The 19,410-nt window shown below is 43.8% G+C and overlaps 2 protein-coding genes across 4 annotated transcripts in view; one reads left to right on the plus strand and one right to left on the minus strand.

The window, feature by feature from the left end:
* LOC117642891 lies at positions 1-10,525 on the minus strand. The gene is made up of 8 exons (XM_034381517.1): positions 10,419-10,525; positions 6,565-6,626; positions 6,012-6,273; positions 3,361-3,619; positions 2,547-2,815; positions 2,213-2,326; positions 1,447-1,644; positions 1-795 (listed from the first exon to the last, which is right to left on the minus strand). The coding sequence occupies exons 1-8, from the start codon at positions 10,467-10,469 to the stop codon at positions 370-372; spliced, it is 1,641 nt and encodes a 546-aa protein (XP_034237408.1). The 5' UTR covers positions 10,470-10,525; the 3' UTR covers positions 1-369.
* Positions 8,784-19,410, plus strand: part of LOC117639047 — a 25,918-nt gene continuing 15,291 nt past the window's right edge. Inside the window, exons 1-3 of one of the 3 annotated variants that reach the window (XM_034374423.1) lie at positions 8,784-8,941; positions 9,896-9,916; positions 10,640-10,720. In XM_034374423.1, the coding sequence (XP_034230314.1) occupies positions 10,684-10,720 (37 nt within the window). In that variant the 5' untranslated portion in view covers positions 8,784-8,941; positions 9,896-9,916; positions 10,640-10,683. Of the gene's footprint in view, positions 8,942-9,818; positions 9,917-10,539; positions 10,721-19,410 lie in introns of those variants that run through there. The other 2 variants (XM_034374405.1, XM_034374412.1) reach the window with 2 other exon arrangements.

The raw sequence follows: 19,410 nt of genomic DNA on the forward strand, positions 1-19,410 counted from the left end.
TATATGTGCAATGATTTTAATTATTTTCTGAAAAACTTTCATTGTGAAATAATATGATGCAATTAAATGCTCATATAATACTTTAGATGCATAAGGGTCTGGTAATTAAATCTACACATTCTGATCAAAATTTCTACCTCAACGATACCTCAAACAATCTTTTAGGATCCGCGACGCTTAATGGTGTTCTCTTCTCCGAATAAGTGAAGGGAAAACCTTGACAAATTATTTCATTTCTCACATCCTCATAACAACTTGGCATAACCGCGGTCGATTAAGAAGACTCGAAAAAGAGCGATCTCAACTAAACCTTTAGTTTAGTGAGAGCTTAATTTGATCATAAGCTAAGGAAGGAGGAGGACCTGATGATTAAACAATGTTCGAATTACGGAATTCAGCCAAGTCACAAACACTGCAAACCAAAGTGGCGTTCAATCCACTGTCCACAAACATGCTCCACAGCTCTTCCTTCTGCACTCTGCAGCTGTTCCTGTCGTGACGGCAAAACGAACCGAACGCGGTGTGTCGGATCAGCACCATCCGCTTCAGTTTCCTCAGACCGCAGCGCCGGAGCTCCAGCGCCAAGTCAGGGCAGCCGTAGGGCTCAGTCGATGCAGCCACCAGCTGCAGGTTCTCCAGGGACTGGGCGTGCGCGCGCGCCAGGGCCAGCGCGGTCGCCAGCGGGTACACGCCGCAGCGCAACAGCCGCAGCCCCGCGGGGTTGGCGGGGAACTCCATCACCGGCAGAGGGAGGTGGTGCGAGCAGTGCAGCTCCAGGCTTTGCAGCGACGCCATCTGCACACACTAAATTTCTATGTAGCGTCTTGCGCATCAGCTTTGAACAAAAATGTATCTACGTTTCAGGGAACACGAGTTTGTGCGGAACAAAGTCGAGGGGTGACCCACTGTAAAGTAATGTGTACAATGATTGAGTGAATGTGCAAGATTTCTGGCGGTTTTGCCACACATGTTGGCTACTCACAGGCGTTTTTGCCACCTGAACGTGGAATGTGATCAAATCCACGAATGTGGAAAGCTGTTCCCCCCTCCAACAAGGTAATGAAGTGTGCGTCGTTGTGCATGAATTCGCGGGTTCAGGTGCATGCTCAATTAAGTGCAAATGCAATGCACTAAAACACTTCGAAGTGATTTAAATTAAGTGTGTGCAGTCGGCCAGAAAACCGCAGGAGATGGTCGAAATCCCGGACGCGGAATCCCGGACGCGGAATCCCGGACGCGGAATCCCGGACGCGGAATCCCGGTTGACCTTCAGAGTACTACTTAGCTTCATGGGGCTCGAACCGAACGGGAGACCTCAAACGAGGAATCCACTAATGGGGTAACACGTGTGGTTCGAGTCCTGTTTAGCGACTCTGGAGATCAAAACACGTCCAGATTTTTGACCACCTGCGCGCTCTTCTGGCCCACTGAAATCTAGTAGCTTACCGAGCGAACTTGCCGCATCTCCGTCTCCGTGACGGAGGTGAGGCACAGGGTGCGCAGTGCCGGCATGGCCGCCACCACGTCCAGGTGTCTCGCCAGGGGGCTCCGGATGTGCAGGCCCGTCAGGTGGGGCGAAGTCTGCTCCAGCACCCGCTGCACGAACTGGGGGAACGGCTGGGAAGTGCAGACGATGGAGCGCACCTGCGGAAGACTGGCTGATGATACTTGATTCACACTAAATGTTATGTACAATTTCGTACGAGACATCACAGTTTTTCGTGCACACGAATTTTGCGTACAATTTTCGTACGAAAAACTGCACATTTTCCGCCATTTTAGTACAAATTTGTGCGAAAAGTTCGTGTGCACATAAAACTGTGATGTTTTGTACAAAATTTGTACAAAACCATGTAGTGAGTTCATCGGTCAGATGACCCTTCATCACCGAGTAATGAAACAACATGTGTTAAAAAAAAGGCACGTTCCTTACAGCATTATGTCACATTCGTTTGAATGTGACGGGCTGATGCACATCAGAACGAATGAGGCACAATACTCCAAAAGAACGTGACAATTTATCACATTCGTTTCAACGCGATGTCACGTTCCTGTAATGACAGTGCGTTGATCGAACATCATGACTTCGGTGCCTACGAAATATAAACTAGTGTAATGTCCCCCCGCAAAACTGAGTACTCTGTACACGATTTCTTGGAGTGTTTCCTTCCTCGAATAAGGCTGTCGAGCTCTACCACGAAAACGGCCATACCTGTGCAAGACTGCCGTCCGCCAATGTCTTGGACATATTGTTTAGGTTTGACTCCGCAGTTATTGGCGCTAAATCCAAGCAATTGTCGCCTCCCTGTAACCCAACGAGCGAGGCCTGTAACACAGGAGAAGGGTTAGCGTCAAAGGTGCGAAAATTTCAGCTAGAATAAAAAAGAGTAATAACGGAAGGAGAATTAAATTACGTAATTTGATACAAAACAATACACTGAGAATGAAAAAGTCACCCCCACCACCTTGACACGTATTTTTGCTCTTTCTGGTTTGAGAAGTAGTGTGGTTCGATGCAGGCGTCATGGAATGGTGCGTTGACTCACCAGGGGTGCAGGCGCCAGGAGCCGGAGGTGGTACTTGCCGTCGCGGCCCATGCGGAACCACAGGCTGCCCGTGGAGCGGTCCCAGTGTACGGCCACATCGCTGTCCGCGTGCATGTGGGTGACGGTGCCGGGCCGCTGGGAGGGGCCGTCGTAGTTCCAGCCCTGCTCCCAGTCCCTGCCCCGCGCCACTCGGCAGCCCACCGCCATGGCGGCCGCCATCTCCCTGTAGGACATCTGGCGCTCCCCCTCGTTCGGGCGCTCGTGCCAGGCTGCGGCAGAACCGTTGCAAGACCGGTCAGGACAGGGCAGTGGCGAAAATACACGGAAAGACTCGATCCTGGATCTTCCAGGACCGTCCTGGTTTTCCTAAGTATTAAGCCTGGAAGAATCCTGGAAGATCCAGGACAGAGTGTTACCGTGTAGGGAGTGGAAAACTGCAAGAAAGATCTGGTCTTGGATCTGGTGCACTGTAAACAATATGTTGTGAATTTACGACGGAACTTTTTGCGAAGGTTGTCTTGAGTATGTGCCCTCAAACATGAAATTTCAATATTTTACTGAGACTACAGAAATCTCACAAGAAAAGAAGATTTTAACCAGAATTTCGCTGAGGTTTTAAATGCTATGAACATAGCACAAGCTAGTGTATGGGAATGTGATTCCACTTTATGTGCAATGCAAGAGCATTGCACTAATTGAGGTTGCACTCATAACGTTTGGATTCTCAGAGTTCGTCGATTGGACCGGGAGCCTTTCCTTGCAAAGATGGAGCTTGACTGAGACTCGAGACTTGCGTTGCATTGCAATGACTCACCCGCTGCCTGCTGCTCCTGAGGCTGTGTCTCCGGCGGTTGCTGCGTCAGGTGGCCGTCGCACCCGAGCATGCACAGCACCAGCTTGACTCCGGCGTTGTCGGCGGGCGGCACTTCGGCGCGCCACTCCACTGCACCCGCAGCGCCGCGCCGCAGCGTCACGCTGCAAACGGCTGCCGGGTCGGCCAAGTCGAGCACGAGCCTGGCCGCGGTCCGGGCCAAGTCTGCGGGCACAAAGGAAGCACTTCGTTCACTCTCATCCTTCAGTCGACATTTTAGCAATATTCATGGACGTTTGAGTGCATTAACAGAGTTTTAGGAAGGCTTTGTTGACACAAAGTTGACAACAATGTTAGTACGCTTATTGATGCGCACAAACGTCAATACGATAACTCCTATTTCAGGAACGTGACATCACGTTGAAATAAATGTGACAAAATGTCACATTCGTTTGGATCTGAATCAGCCAAGAATTAACTTGATCACATTCAAACGAACGTGACAATGCTCAAACGAACGTGACATTTTCTCACGTTCGTTTCAACGGGATGTGACGTTCCTGGAATGGGAGTGATAAGAAAAACTCAGTAGTCTGGGAGTGTTTGCGGCAGATGACCGGCTTCTAGACGCGTTTTGAGCTCCAGAGTCGCTCAGCAGGTCTCGAACGGAGTTCGTGATCCCACCGATGGATTCCTCGTTCGGAGACCAATCCATTGGTGGGGTCATGGGATCGGTTCGAGTCCCACTTAGCGCCTCTGGATCTCAAAACGCGTCTAGAATTTTGGCCGCCTCCACCAGTCTTCTGGCCCACTGCGCGTTCCGTCCCAAGGGGAAATAACTCCAGCCAAATTTGTACACAGAAACTCATCAAATATGTAAACTTTACTAAAGTTCATTAAAATTCATCAAAATTTGACTGAATTTCATCAAATTTTGACCGAAATTCATCGATTTTCGACTAAAATTCAACGAATTTTGGCTGGAAATCGAATTTTGGCTGGAGATCGAATTCTGGCTGGAAATCGAATTCTGGCTGAGATTCCTTAGATGGGTTGGTTCGTCAAAATGTGGAAATTTTAAAATCAAAGTTTAGCTCAATTACCACTTGCACGGACTTCATATCAGCAAATACCCCTTATGTAACAACAAAACACCTTCAGAGAAAGGCATGTACATGTTTTCAGTCAAAATTTTTGACTTCTTGTACCACATATAGCGCCGGAAAGGTACAAAAATGGCCGTTTTTTCGGTGTCCGAATCCCCGATTGAAACACAATGTGAAGTCTAATTCCTTATAACGCCGTTAAAACACCCAAAGTATTGTGTGCTTTCGAGAGTGGACACTTTTGTCTACATTTTAACCTAAGTCCCGAAACCCTGAGTCGATTCGTTCGTTCGTAAAGTGGAAGAAAAGTTTTGTCCGCAAATTGCGTCACTTGCTACCGGCATTTGTATTTCGCGGCTCTAAGCGTGTTTTGTGCCTGCACCGAACCAAGCGCCAACCCTATTCGGCTCCGAAATTGGTGTTAAACAAAACTGCAACGGTGGAAATACTTCTACAGGAGTATGGTAGGTTCAAAACAAGGATAATAGGTCGCTTTGCCGTAACTCGCAATCATAAACCTGCACACTAAACTTCTTACGGATACGTCCTATCTGTATTACGGACATTTTTGTGCAATTGCAATTACGGATAGATTTTGCTTGTAATACGGATGAAATCATCCGTATTACAAAGAGTTTTACGTCCGTACCATACGGATATTTTCGTCTGTATGTTACGGACGTAAATCTCTTTGTAATATGGATGATTTCATCCGTATTACAAGCAAAATCTATCCGTAATTGCAATTGCACAAAAATGTCCGTAATACAGATAGGATGTATCCGTAAGAAGTTTACTGTGTGTAATCGCCAACGCGTAATTTCGACCTCCCCCGGATAAACATTTTCAAATACTGGGACAAGGTCATGTTTGCCGCTTCATTTGACCTATTTACACCATACAGCGTCTGTTACGTACAAGCAAATTTGGTATTTCCTTGCGAAATAGATGGGTTTTACAAAGTGTAATGATGTAATCGAATGTAATCAGCCAGGACCCCGGCGTCGACGCCTTTTACTGCACTTTTGAAGCTTAAATACTTGTTTATTTCGCATCCAAGCCTATTCCATATGTTAGGATTTTTTGTTCGTCCTGATCAGACGAATCGATTTCTATAAATAGATGTCAGTTTTGTCCACTTTGAAATTCCACCCAAACCACTTGAATGTAACGAACGTCGACGCGCGTGTAACAAACGTCGACGCAAATGTAACAAACGTCGACCCAAAGTACGCTTTCAACATTTAAGCCATTTGAAACAAAACTGGAACGAATTAAGCTTTGATATTTCTTGGGGACCATTCTAGAGCCATCTTGAATGAGCCTGCAAAATTTCATCCGAAAAGCCGCACATTAAAATCTTGGAAATCCCGTGCCTCAAAATTCCCACATCTCGGCGAACCAACCCAGATGTGTACACCGAAATTCACAGCGATTTACTCTTGTTCCGCCCTTACCCGTCTGTCCCGCGGCGTCCTTGGCCTGCTGCCAGGCGGCCGCGTCCGCCTCCTGGGCGCCCTGCAGGCCCTGCAGGCCCTGCAGGCGCGCCTTGGCCGCGGTCATGCGCCGCCGCTCGAGCTGCAGCCGGTTCAGCCAGTCCTGGTTGTTGACGTCGTTGGACGCGTCGCCCATCGCCCGCAGCAGCGCGCGCACCGCCGCCTCGCCCTCGTCCAGGCCCCGCACCAGCGGCCCTGCGTCCTCCGCGCGCATCTTCTTGAGCGTGCACACCGAGTGCTCGTCCACGCACGCGTCCGTGGCCGCCTGTCCGCAGCTGCGGCACCAGAGGCGGGAAGCCACAGCCTGCACGGGCCTGCGGAAGACGGCCAAGAACAGGTTTTAAAGAATAGGGTACTTGAATTGTGGAACAGAAGTGAGTATACTCAAACACTTCCGTTCCACAATCCAGGCCATTTTGCTCGGAACCTCTACAAACTTAAGTGAGTAAGCCAAATTACTAGAGAAGGTTTTGCCATTTGAGCAAAATATACCCATGATAGCACTTAAACTAATTTAGTGTATGAATTTAAGGCTTGACAAAGCACTTTTTTCGAGCGAAGCATTTGATTTCGTCCTTATTGGTCAGTGCTGACGAACCACTTACATTTGGCACGCTTGCAGCACTGCGAAGTTGTCGGGTAATCTATCTGGGGTCACATGAAAAACCTGTTAATGAAGAACTGAGTTAGTTTGAACTGATAACATCCCATAGCAGACAAAGCCCACTCGGAATGGGTTGAGACCCGTTGCGAATGGGTCGTGACCTATTGGAGATGGGTCAAGGCCCATTGATACCCAGCTTTTTCGGTTCGGTCAAAGATCGCCTGCGAGGTGGGCAAAAATGTGGTGCAATTACACTGTAAAAAATTTGTTCGTAAATTTACAAACAAATCAGGGGTAATTTCGTTGCACGAATTATTTGTAAATATACAACGTTTTTATGTTTTTATCGATTTATGAATTATTCTTCACGCAGTAGTTTGTAAAATCACAAACTTTTTACAAGTTCCAATTTACGTGGACCGCTTTTGTTCAACATTGTCACGCTGATTAAATGAAGATAAACTTGTTTCAGCGGATTTTTTTTGTTCTATGAAACATCTTGTAGTTCTATGAAATATCTTGTAAAATGACGAAGGCATCACCCTATTTCGTAATTTTACAAGCGATTTGTGCAACGAAATTACCCATGGATTTGTTGTAATTTTAGGAAACACTTTATATTTCTGTGACCTCACTGTAGTATTATCGTCACTTTTGAGATGTATTTAGTTCGTACCATTTCATAAAGCGGTGTTCACAAACAAATTTCATACAATTAAGAAGATTTCTGTGATGAATTATCCATAAATCGGCCTTTACAAACTAATTTCATAAAATAACGAAATGTTATTGTTACTTTACAAGGAATTTGTAAAATAAAATTTCGTAAATTCACAATAATTTTTTACAGTGTAGGTAGGCAAACCCGCTACACACCAAAAGGGTAATTTGTAAACTACTGCAGCTAGGCCAAATCCGACACCACCATTGTGTCCAGCGTTGAAAGTTTGGTAAGCGGCGTCCATCTTGGTCAAAGAGAAGCTCCAGACAAAAAAAACCACTTGGTCGGCGACATCCTAGGAGCGGGCGCTTGTGGTGTTTTATCGGTTCCTTGTATGTATACGAACTGCCGAAAAGACACTTGGACGAAATCCGACACCCCCTGTGGCTTTGGTACGGGTCTAAACACCCCAAAAACAGCTGTTTTCGAGGGTTTGGGACTAGATGGGTTCTCGCAAACCGAGATCCAAAAAAGTACCCAAATGGGTCTCAGATACTCAAAAAAATGCGCTCTTTCGAATGCCGTGTCGAACGAGGCTCTACGACGTCGGGTTTGGATGCTACGGGCTCTCAAAGTTGCTCAATTTCACTATTTTTACTGAAGATTTGAGCATATCAGGGCCGTTTGAAGTAGACCATCGGCGATTTCGCTCCTCTTTGTCTTAAATGGTGCCTACCCATAGGTAAACACCCCCACAAAATTTCAGCCATGTCAGGCAATTATTAGAGGAACTGTGAACAATTTAAGTTTTGGGTCATTTTACCACTGGGCTTAGGTAGTTTTGGGTCCAGAAAAAATAATTTTTTTAGCTATCTACTTTTGATCAGCACCTCTTGAAACGCCTTTTAAACATGGTGCCTCAAAACTTTTTTCAAGGACAAACTTGTCTTTATCTCCAAGTTATGTTCCAATTACAGCTAGAAAAAGACAAGTTTGTCCTCGAAAAAAAGTTTTGAGGCACCATGTTAAAAAGGCGTTTCAAGAGGTGCTGATCAAAAGTAGATAGCTAAACTGGACCCAAAAACACCTAAGCTGTAACTCTGCGGAAGCGGCAGAACGGCGACGCAGACGCTCATTCTTACACATTTCGCATACGTTGTTCTTCTTGATTTCTTCTCAACTTCCGCTCCAGCTCTTCTCCGAAGTACTCTATTCCCAGTTAATGCGCTGTAATTAAATTCTTCTTCACGGGTCACGGGTTCATTGCTGGAGCGAACGGGTCGACCAAGATCTTTGATCGCCGTGCTGTGAGACAAACTTCAACCGAATCCCGCTTATTTTCATGTTTGGCTTTTACGTATGTCACCTCAGGACAGTATCGAGATTAGGGTTCTGACTCCGCTTGGACTTACCGGAAGCTGAAAAGAAACCAAGAACAGAGTATGCAAAATAAGGGAGAATGAACGTCTGCGTCGCCTTAATGCCGCTTCCGCAGTGTTATATTCTCATACAAGTCCGGCGTTTGTGCTCCTTGATTTTTTTCTCAACTTCTTCCGGCCCAGCTCGTCTCCGTAGTACTCCATTCCCTTCATTCTAATCACATTCTGATAGAAACTCCTAGGAGTGCCTGCTGTGCAGATCAAGAAGAACCTAAACCGGAAACTGCTGCAATATAACGCTTATTTATCGACGATTAGCGTTAATTCTGAGCCCTAAGGTTCAAGAAAACTTAATTTAATAATAAAATTTGGTTTTAATGAGGTGATGTCAGCAGGTATACAGTCCCACCAGGTATAATCCCACCAGGTATAATTCCCAACAGATATACACTATTTTATTTTATTTATCTATACGCGGATTCCCAGCAAGTATAAATCCCACCAGATATACACGTATTAATATTAGATTTTTTTGTGTCTCAGCAAGTATAATTCCCACCAGGTATACATCCCAATAGGTATAATTCTCACCAGGAATACATTAGAAGAAAAACAACTAAATGATTGATTACAATGGGGCATGATGACAGCTTCGACTCGAGCGCATTCCCTGCAGGAATTGCACTCCCAATGAAACTGCCTTCGCTAGCGGGTGGGTGATTCCGTGCGTAGGGGCCGTTTTAGCTACCTTAGAAAGTCACATAATCAATCTTGCTTGTTCGGCCAGGCACGCAACTCGCGTTTCAATCGTTATTCAAGTTGCGCTACTGTATACAGGGGCAGGAGCAACACTAGGTTCGTCCAATGTTTGTCTGTTTGCAGACGTCTTCTAAAGGAAAACGAATAAAGGTCGAACAGACGTTGCAAATTCAGCCATTAGATGAGAAGAAAATCTACCTGGGGCTTCGCGACTTTAGAAACAGAGAGGCGCTGTTCAACTAGCGTGCCGTGCAAATTTATTCCAAAGAAGGTAAATAAAATGGGTGTATATCTGCTGGGATTTATACTTGTTGGGAATCCGTGTAAATAACATTAAAATTAAATAGTGTATATCTGGTGGGAATTATACCTGGTGGGAATTATACCTGTTGGGATTATACCTGTTGGGATTATACCTGGTGGGACTGTATACCTGCTGGGGTAACCCCGTTTTAATCTGTCACAACCTCCGAAAAGGCTGATTTTTTGTACTGTTTCCGGTCAATGTGTCTCTTTTTGTTTCTGTATTGCAGGCCCTGCTAGAAGTGTCTATTGTGAGTAGAAGTGTCCTAGAAAACGACGTACTAGCGTTAAGGAATCGACATAACATACAAGTCAAAATAGGTCTCGACAGGTCAGCCGTTTCCGGTCAGAGGGCAACCCTTTCGCAAGTTCAAACACTGAAAGTTTGTTTAGGGAAGTAATCACTGCCAAGCCAGCGATAAGGTCGGCAAGTTGTTTCGAATGCCAACATTTGGGAAGCTTCAACCTGAAATCTTCATGAGCCTGCCTAATCATGGCAAGCTAGGGAGAATTTCCGGGCTAAGCTTGCCAATTTTCGGCATAAAAAACTGCTCACCCATTTTGAGGCAGGCAAACTTGTCACTAACTTTACTGCGATTACGGCGGATTTTCAAGATTTCAAACGATTTTGTGCTCAAACTTTGCTTGTGCCTGTGACCTTATTGGGTGAAAATTTCTGATTTCTAGCGATTTTGGGTGGGCGCTGTAAAGGTCACAAGATATCACTAGTGGCTTTGCTGCGAAGACAGTTACGTCTCTTGTGTGCAGCATGGCGTTGGAGTCAGCGGGATTCACTGCAGTCATGACACAGCTTGACCTCTATTTTTTAAGTTGTCATTGACACTTCCGGTTTAGCTCTTTGTCCGTCGATAAGGACCTGTTCATAACTTCAACTTCCGGTTTCTGGCTGAGATCCGGCTTCATTTCGCGCAGCGTCTGTTGTGCTTTTTCATTCCATGCTTTCCTTTCACCAGGTCACGGTAGACATTAAAGGAGCATCATCCTTCCCTGATACATCATGGCTGCTGAGCAGCAAGACAAACTACTTTCATTCAGTAAGTATGTCTGAATTTCTCGCCAATTGTGCGGTATTGTATAGGAGACTGAAGATACCTCTCAGGCTGCGTGCACTCAACGAAATAAATGGTGAATTCGTGAATGTACCGCGGGAAGAAATGTTGCCGAGAAGCTTCAGCTCATTTACGAGAATTTTTCTTGAATGTATGAAGCACCATTTAACGTTACGAAGAATCTCTGTGGATTTTTTTAACCCATTAGTTATTTAAGAATGTAATGAAGTTTCCCTCGGCAACGTTTATCTCAGAGGTACCTACTTCAGGGATAGAATACTTCGCTGGATCCACTTCGATCCCTCGAAAAACAAATGCACCGGAAGTGGGGTCGCGTCGGCCAATCAGAAGCCTCTTGTCATCAGCGCTACCACTGACGAAAGGAGGCTCCTGATTGGCCGACCCGACTTCCGGTGCATTTGTTTTTTCGAGGGATCGAAGTGGATCCAGCGAAATAGTCTATTGGTGCCTTCAATGCGTTTTACAGAAAAAGTCATGCCGTTATTTTGGCGTGACGTTATTTTTTTTATGCTTATGTACCGGCACGAAGTCGCGCCAATGGGGCATTCCGCGCCAGTTCATCCGGGACCCCAAATTTCACACCTCGGATTTGGGTTCTGGTGACTTTTTCTTGAAGTAATCATCACTAACAACAAAACCATAAAAGTTTTTCAAAATTTCAATTTGCATAGGAGATATGGCCAAAAAAAATTTCAAAATCACACATTAAAAAAAATAAAAAAATAAAAATTTTAGAATTTTTTGTTTGCTTTTTTAATGGTGTGGTGGTCTAAAATAAAGAATGAAAACCCATCTAGGGTCATACGTCTCACCACTTGGGTGAAAAAGCTGAAGAACATAAAAAAAGTTACGCGTTTTGGATTTCTCAAAAACTGCGTCTTCAGATTTCAACTAATTTTTTTTCTAAGGAAGGCCTAATGGTGCTCTAGGATGCCCCAAAATATGAGGACTGGCAATGGATAAGGATCTGAGATAAACGACATTTTGTGTTGCGATACTTCAAAAATCAGGAGATATCGACTCGTAAACTACAGTCAAGTTGATACAAAGCAGTTCTGAGACGTCAAAAAGTTGTTCGGAATTATGAGGTTTGTTTCCAGATGACATGGGAGTCCATAAGGTACATTAAGAACAGTCTTTTTATCCATTGAAATTTTGTGACACTCTTAAATACAAGGTAGGTTTACGCCAGACCGCGTCTTGTCGTAACAGGCTTCGCGATGTCTCGCTGCCTGTTCCTCCAATCCACGCCTGGCGTACCTACCTTGGCCTGCGGCGCTAGCCTGCCTGCGGCAGGCAATGGCTTGTCCGTTGTCGGTTATTTTTGGCTGAGCGATAGCGAAGCCTGTTACTCCAGTGGGGTTGGAAAGTTTTGTCTGTCTGTCTGTCTGTCTGTCGGTCTGTCGGTCTGTCTGTCCGCGCTACTCCTCCTGAACGGCTTGGCCGATCTCAATGAGATTTTGCACACTTTTTGGGTATGTCCTTGGCTCGGCACACGCGAAATTTCACCATCCTAGCTCAACTGGTTCAGTTTTTATAGGCGAAAAACACCTAAAAAACGGCGAAAAATAGAGATTTCTGCAGATAGACCTCTTCTGTCTTGGAGAAAGGGGGGTCTGGGGGGCGGAGCCCCCCAGCCTCGACAAGTTAAAACGTGACAAGGGTCAAGATCGTGTTATCTGTAGATAAAACAACTCTATTAACAATGTAGGGGGGTCTGGGGGGCGGAGCCCCCCAGCATTCAACAAGTTAAACAAGGTAGGTTTACGCCAGACCGCGTCTTGTCGTAACAGGCTTCGCGATGTCTCGCTGCCTGTTCCTCCAATCCACGCCTGGCGTACCTACCTTGGCCTGCGGCGCTAGCCTGCCTGCGGCAGGCAATGGCTTGTCCGTTGTCCGTTATTTTTTAACTTGTTGAATGCTGGGGGGCTCCGCCCCCCAGACCCCCCTGCATTGTAAATAGAGTTGTTTTATCTACAGATAACACGATCTTGACCCTTGTCACTTTTTAACTTGTCGAGGCTGGGGGGCTCCGCCCCCCAGACCCCCCTTTCTCCAAGACAGAAGTGGTCTATCTGCAGAAATCTCTATTTTTCGCCGTTTTTTAGGTGTTTTTCGCCTATAAAAACTGAACCAGTTGAGCTAGGATGGTGAAATTTCGCGTGTGCCGAGCCAAGGACATACCTAAGAAGTGTGCAAAATCTCACCGAGATCGGCCGAGCCGTTCAGGAGGAGTAGTGCGGACAGACAGACCGACAGACAGACAGACAGACCGACAGACAGACCGACAGACAGACAGACCGACAGACAGACAGACCGACAGACAGACCGACAGACAGACCGACAGACAGACCAATTCAATTCAATTCAATTCAATTCAATTCGTATTTTATTAAGAAAAACTTAAACAAGGCACTTACAGATAGAAACATTAACATAGTAATCATAAACTGCCTAAAACTAGAAAAAGACAACCCCTAAGCATGACTGCTTGTCAGGGGTGGATTTGCTGTCTTTCTGTCATAACAATCAATAAAAACAAACAAACAAAAATCTTTTACAAACAAAAAAATCTTTTACAACTTAAACTCCACCTTTTTTTGTTATTTAGATTTTTCAATTGTTTGCACTTAAAAAATATTGTTTTAATTTTGTTTTCATGGCACTTTGACTTTGTATATTCCTTAAATCTACTGGCATCTTATTTAGTATTTTTGGCACGACCACCTCTGTCAGTCTATCACCATACTTATTCATACCTATCTTATATTGGAAACTCTCATTTCTCGTTAAGTACCTATGTTGCGCTATATTTCTAAAATCTTTCTTAAAATAATTTCTTTTTAAAATTTTTAATTTGTACAAATTTCTAATGTTAAAATATTATTTGGTAATGGAACTCTTTGCTTTTTCTTCACAATCTTTACAGCTCTCTGCTGTAATGATTTAATGGGGAGCAGGTTTGTATCCGAGGCAGATCCCCACACTTCAAGCCCATAACTCATGACTGATTCAAAGAGGGCTGTATAAGCCATGTTTACTATGTTATGTGGGGAGCAGTTACTTAATTGTGATAATTTATACAGGCAACACCTCAACTTCCCTCTTAGCATTTTAACATGGCTTTTCCAGTTTAGATGTTTATCAACTATCAACCCTAAATACTTCACCGACTCCACCATTTCAATATTCATTTTGCAGGTGCAATTTACAATATTACTGTGTATACACTCAATAGAATGAAATCTTAAGTTAAGATCTCTTCTTGCAATATAAGGAGTGGATATATGCATTACTTTAGTCTTTGTTCCATTCATTATGAGATTCTTATCATGACACCATTTTTGGTACTCAGTAAACTCCTCCTGCAGTCTTGCCTCAGCTATATCTAAGTTTTTGTGCACAGAGATTATCACAGTATCATCTGCATACACAAAATATTTACATTTTTTAAAACACCGTTTTAGATCGTTTATATAAATCAAGTACAGCAGGGGACCAAGAAAACTGCCTTGTGGTACACCATACTTAAGTTTTACACAGCAGCTATCAACTCCTGCCACACTTACCTTACACATTCTGTTTTCCAGATAACTTTTAAACAGTTTGTACGCTCCTCCTCTCACACCAATATTTTCTAAGCTTTTCAATAATTTTTCATGACTAATGGAATCAAAAGCCTTAGACAAATCCACAAACATTACAACAACATGCATACCTTTGTCCAAGGACTCATTTACTATGTCAGAGAAATTTTGTAACAGATCAATGGTACTCTTTCCCTTCTGATAGGCATATTGGTGTTCATCAATCACTTTGTACTTTTTGAGGTATGAGAATAAATGTGTATACATATACAGCTCAATTGCCTTGCTTATAGTTGATAAAATGGAGACTGGTCTATAATTACTATATTCACGGGGTGATCCAGCTTTATAAATAGGCCTGATTGTGGCAATTTTGATTTCATCGCAGAAAATTCCTTTTTTTATTGAGTTATTGATTATGTTTTGTAATATTGGAGCAACTAGTTCGACATTGTCACTTAGGTGTGATACCTTAATTCCATCATCACCAGGAGATTTTTCTTTTAAAGTAAGAATAATTTTTATCACATCCTCTATTGTTGCTTCTGGTAAAAAGAAAGAGTTGGTTATTTTGTCAGTTGCATTCTTCAGCAAGAGTGTCGGACATTCATGCATAATACACTCAACCTGATCTTTGAAAGTGTTGACAAAGTTATTGGCAACCGTTTCTATTTCTAAGATACCCGCAAAATTTTTTGTAATTATGTTGTCAATATTTTCACTCATTTTGTTATTTAATACAGAGTTTACCAGTTTCCAAGTAGCCTTAATATCATTTTTACATTTTTCAAATTGCTCCTCCATATATCTTTCCTTGCTTCTTTTAATAGAATAAATTATTTTATTTCTGAGACCCTGATAAACTTGTCTCAGCTCCAGTCTCTTTAAGTAGCTTTCTTTCGAGGACACTTTCCATCTTTTGAAGGCTTTATCTCTCTCATGCATTAAGCGAACAATCTCATCAGTTATCCAAGGTTTTCTAACATGTCCATTTACTTTTCTTTCCTTCATTTTAACCCTTATAGTAGCAGACGAAAATGCTTCTCTAAGTTCTAAATAATTTTCACTTGGACTTTCCGTCATATTGTTTTTGACACTATTTAAGTTTTCCTTCCACCTCTTTTTTACAAGTATGTTTTTCATTTTGTTTTCACTTTTTCCATCTTCCTCACATTTATTTTTATTGTTCTGAAAAGAGAGCAGAGCTCCTATCATATAGTGATCACTAATTTTACATTTTATTATGGCAGGATACACATTCTTATAATTAACACTTACCGCAATATGATCAATACAGGTTTCACTTAAATGGTTTCCAGCATATTCCTCTCTGGTACATTTGTTAATACAGTGCCTGATTTTATTACTTAATAACATATCTATATAATCACTTGTGATTTTACCTTCCTGCAGAATATTAATATTTATGTCTCCTATTATTACAGTATTTTTCCACTTTTCCGCTTGAAGTAGATCATCTATTTCATCCACAAAGTCCGCTGTCTTACCATAGGGGGGTCTATACACAGCCAATATTGTTGCTTGTCGGCCTCTCCCATCACATACTTCCACACAAATTCCCTCAAAATTTTTCGGGGTTATACTGATTTGTCTAGAAGAGAGAGTGTCTCTTACAAACACCGATAGACCACCACCTTCACAATTACTTCTGATAGCATTTATACTGCTAAAGTGATGTAGCACATACTTTTCAAAACTACTTCTTATTCTAGTCTCACTAAGAACTATGATATCTATCTGTTCCAATACTTTATCCAGTAGTATACATAGTTGATCCCAGTACTTATGAATCGTTCTTATGTTTAAATGTACAATGCACAAATCACCCTCCGTCTCCTTTTCACCTATCCATTCTTCACATGTTGAAACTTCTAAAACATCATTAATATTCCAATCGTCCAAAACAAAGTCCGTGTTCATAGCCATTTTATTTTTCCAATTGTATCACACAAGTGCTACACCGACAGACAGACCGACAGACAGACCGACAGACAGACCGACAGACAGACAGACAGACAGACAGACAGACAAAACTTTTCAACCCCACTGGAGTAACAGGCTTCGCTATCGCTCAGCCAAAAATTTACACGACCAAACTGTTATCAACGGGTGATGACTTGTCAAGGAATGAGTGAGAAGCAGTTTGTCAGGTGAGCGATTCTCACGTTTCGGGGTAGTTTTGGCGTCTCTGATTTGCCGAAAGTGAGAAATATCCAATTAAGTTATTCTGATTATTGGGGTCCTGGATGATACTAGAGTTATGGCAATGGTATTTATAGTAAAGACCTTGTACTACCTTCCTAAAAACATGAGCCGTAAGGTATTCCCATACGTTTTAGTGGGTGTTTTGATCACGGAAATTACGTTATCACGGAAGTTACAAAGTGTGAAAATCGGCTTTAACGGCTGACTCGGGCTTGCTGTGGCTTAAAAGTCGTTCCAGGGTCAAATGATACTCTAAGCCCGACATTTAAGCGGAAAATTTTTTCACCTAGTGCTGCTGCAACATTGGGTAAAGGGTGCCACGGAAGTTACAGGTAATTGTTGATACACGCCATTTTATAATGCTCTAGCCCGCTTTGAGACCGTGTACAGCATCTTAGATTTCCGCGACCCATGCAATTATATCCCAGGGACTCCACTTTGATGGCTTGTGTCATGGAAAGTTTAAAGTTTGGCTTGGGGAGAAGTCCAGAGCTGCCTTTTCGAAATTTGTGTAGTGAAATTGAATATACGGAGTACATTTTTCGTTGCAGCGTAAGTACCTTTGAAAGAAGTCTGGCGTATTGGTCTTCGGTCGAAATTAGCTCGAGACATGCCAAGCTTCGAATCCCCATCGACAGTTGGCAGCATTTTCGAACCACACCGCCACACTGGGGGCGGAAAGTTCGAGTATGTTCTCTTTGGACAATCACGGAAGTTACATTTAGGGTATTCCAAACGCTACGTAGACCAAACCAACGAACGTGAACTTTTCGAAATGTGTGCGTTTAGTGGGCAATGGCCCTCCCTAACATCAGAAACAAACCCCATGTCGATATCTGCGCTCGTTTGGGCACAGGAGTCAGAAGAAACGAAACTACCCCGAAACGTGAGAATCGCTCACGTGTAAGTGCACACCTAGTCAGGTGTAAGGTATGTAAGGTATGTAAGGTAAAATGCATGTTTAGATATTTTAAGGCCAAGTAACTGCTTACAAGCTTGGAGACGCAGTTTTAAAGAAATCCAAAACGCGTAACTTTTTTTATGTTTTTCAGCTTTTTCACCCAAGTGGTGAGACGTATGACCCAAGATGGGTTTTCATTCTTTATTTTAGACCACCACACCATCAAAAAAGCAAACAAAAAATTCTAAAATTTTTATTTTTTATTTTTTCTAATGTGTGATTTTGAAATTTTCTTTTGGCCATATCTCCTACTCGCGCTGCTCGCTGGGGGCTCCGCCCCCAGACCCCCGCATGTGTGGGGCGCGTGCCGAAGTATTTTCAGTAAGTCCGTGGTGACCAAAGGCTAATTTTCTAAGGAAGTAAATGTACTGCTTCTATGAAAGGCCTATTTAACAGCTTTACACCATATAATAAGCTACTTTTACTGCCCAAATAGATAGCTTGTATTGCATTCGCTACTGTGGCAGTCAATGGGTGCATACAAGGTCCGGAAAATATTGAAGACTGCTTTGACAAGGATAGAGGTGAATGAAACAAGCTAGGGCCCGCCCTTCCGTCGAACCGAGTTGCCAGCTCCGCTTCGCTGCGCCGGCAACTCGGTTCGACAGGGAGCCGGCCCAGCTTGGCCTGCCGGCGGCCTTTCCTCGGGCCTTCGGCCCTCACATCAGACCCAACTTGGCCAGTCGAAGGCCCGGGCCTTCGGCCCGCTCGCATCACACACCCCGTGAGCAGGTAAAGCAAAGTTATCGATGTACCATCGTGACTTAGGCCCGCCCTTCTATTCACAATATGCAATAGTCCTTACACTTTTTACTCCAACTGTCCTTAGAATATGCCCATTTCATTTGTCTCTTCGCCCTCATTCCCGAAAATACCCATATTTGCCATGCTACTGCAACTCCTTGCAATAGAGGCACAGCAGGAGCACTTTTTCCCATAACTCATGAAGGCGGGCTCCTGGACCCCCCTTCCGACCCCTCGTTGAAGAGGTCTTGCCAAGACCTTTCCAAAACTTAAGTAAAAATTTTCAGTCGGTTGACCCCCTTTTTTCAAGATCCTGATGTTACTAGAGGACGAAGTCGGGCTGCTAGCACCAATAATGGCGGAAATCCCCCTCCCCTCCCGCTCATGTAAACCATGATGCACCTGCAGCAGCCCTTGTGCGACCCGGACGGGATTTGCACCACCGGATTATTTGTTTGGACGGTACTCCTGAAGTACCCTCCAAATCTGGTTACTCTAGCTCAACTCCTTCCTTGTACACAGACGCTAACAACAACAACAACAACAACAACAACAACAACAACACACAGACACAAAGGCAAATGCATAGGCCCTCCCCCTATTTTTTGAATAGAAGGGCGGGCCAAAAAAACGCAAGTCTCTACGACCACCCCTTGACCCTAAACATTTCTATGAGTGAGTGAGTGAGTCAGTGAGTGAGTCAGTCGGATTGGGGCTTTATAGGTTCTTGATTGATGACTTTGAGGACGTTGCCGGTGACGGGGCCTGATTGCGGCATAGTTTCGGAAATGTCTTGACCAGACCTACCGATAGGGCAAATAAAAATTTTCAGTCGGTCGGTCCCCTTTTATGAAGATTGAGTGGATTTTGTTGAATTTAGGCCTATTTAATCGTTTTGAGGGTGTTGCCGGTGACGGGGACCCGATTGCGGCACAGTTTCGGAAATGTCTCGACCAGACCTACCGATAGGGCGAATAAAAATTTTCAGTCGGTCGGTCCCCTCTTTTGAAGATTGAGTGGATTTTGTTGAATTTAGGCCTATTTTGATATTTTTATATCGTTTTCAGGATGTTGCCGGTGACGGGGACCAGATTCCGGCACAGTTTTGGAAATGTCAAGACCAGACCTACCGATAG

This window comes from Thrips palmi, unplaced genomic scaffold, assembly GCF_012932325.1.
Source record: "Thrips palmi isolate BJ-2018 unplaced genomic scaffold, TpBJ-2018v1 HiC_scaffold_1, whole genome shotgun sequence".
Lineage (NCBI taxonomy): Eukaryota > Metazoa > Arthropoda > Insecta > Thysanoptera > Thripidae > Thrips > Thrips palmi.

What these genes read in the sequence shown, in the direction of transcription:
- LOC117642891 (XM_034381517.1), bottom strand. Translation starts at nt 10,469, where the DNA reads ATGACTGCAGTGAATCCCGCTGACTCCAACGCCATGCTGCACACAAGA. An exon ending in CCATGCTGCACACAAGAGAC is followed by an intron (nt 6,627 to 10,418) that starts GTAACTGTCTTC and finishes CTTCATTAACAG; the next exon opens with GTTTTTCATGTGACCCCAGA. An exon ending in AGATGCGGCAAGTTCGCTCG is followed by an intron (nt 796 to 1,446) that starts GTAAGCTACTAG and finishes TAGTGTGTGCAG; the next exon opens with ATGGCGTCGCTGCAAAGCCT.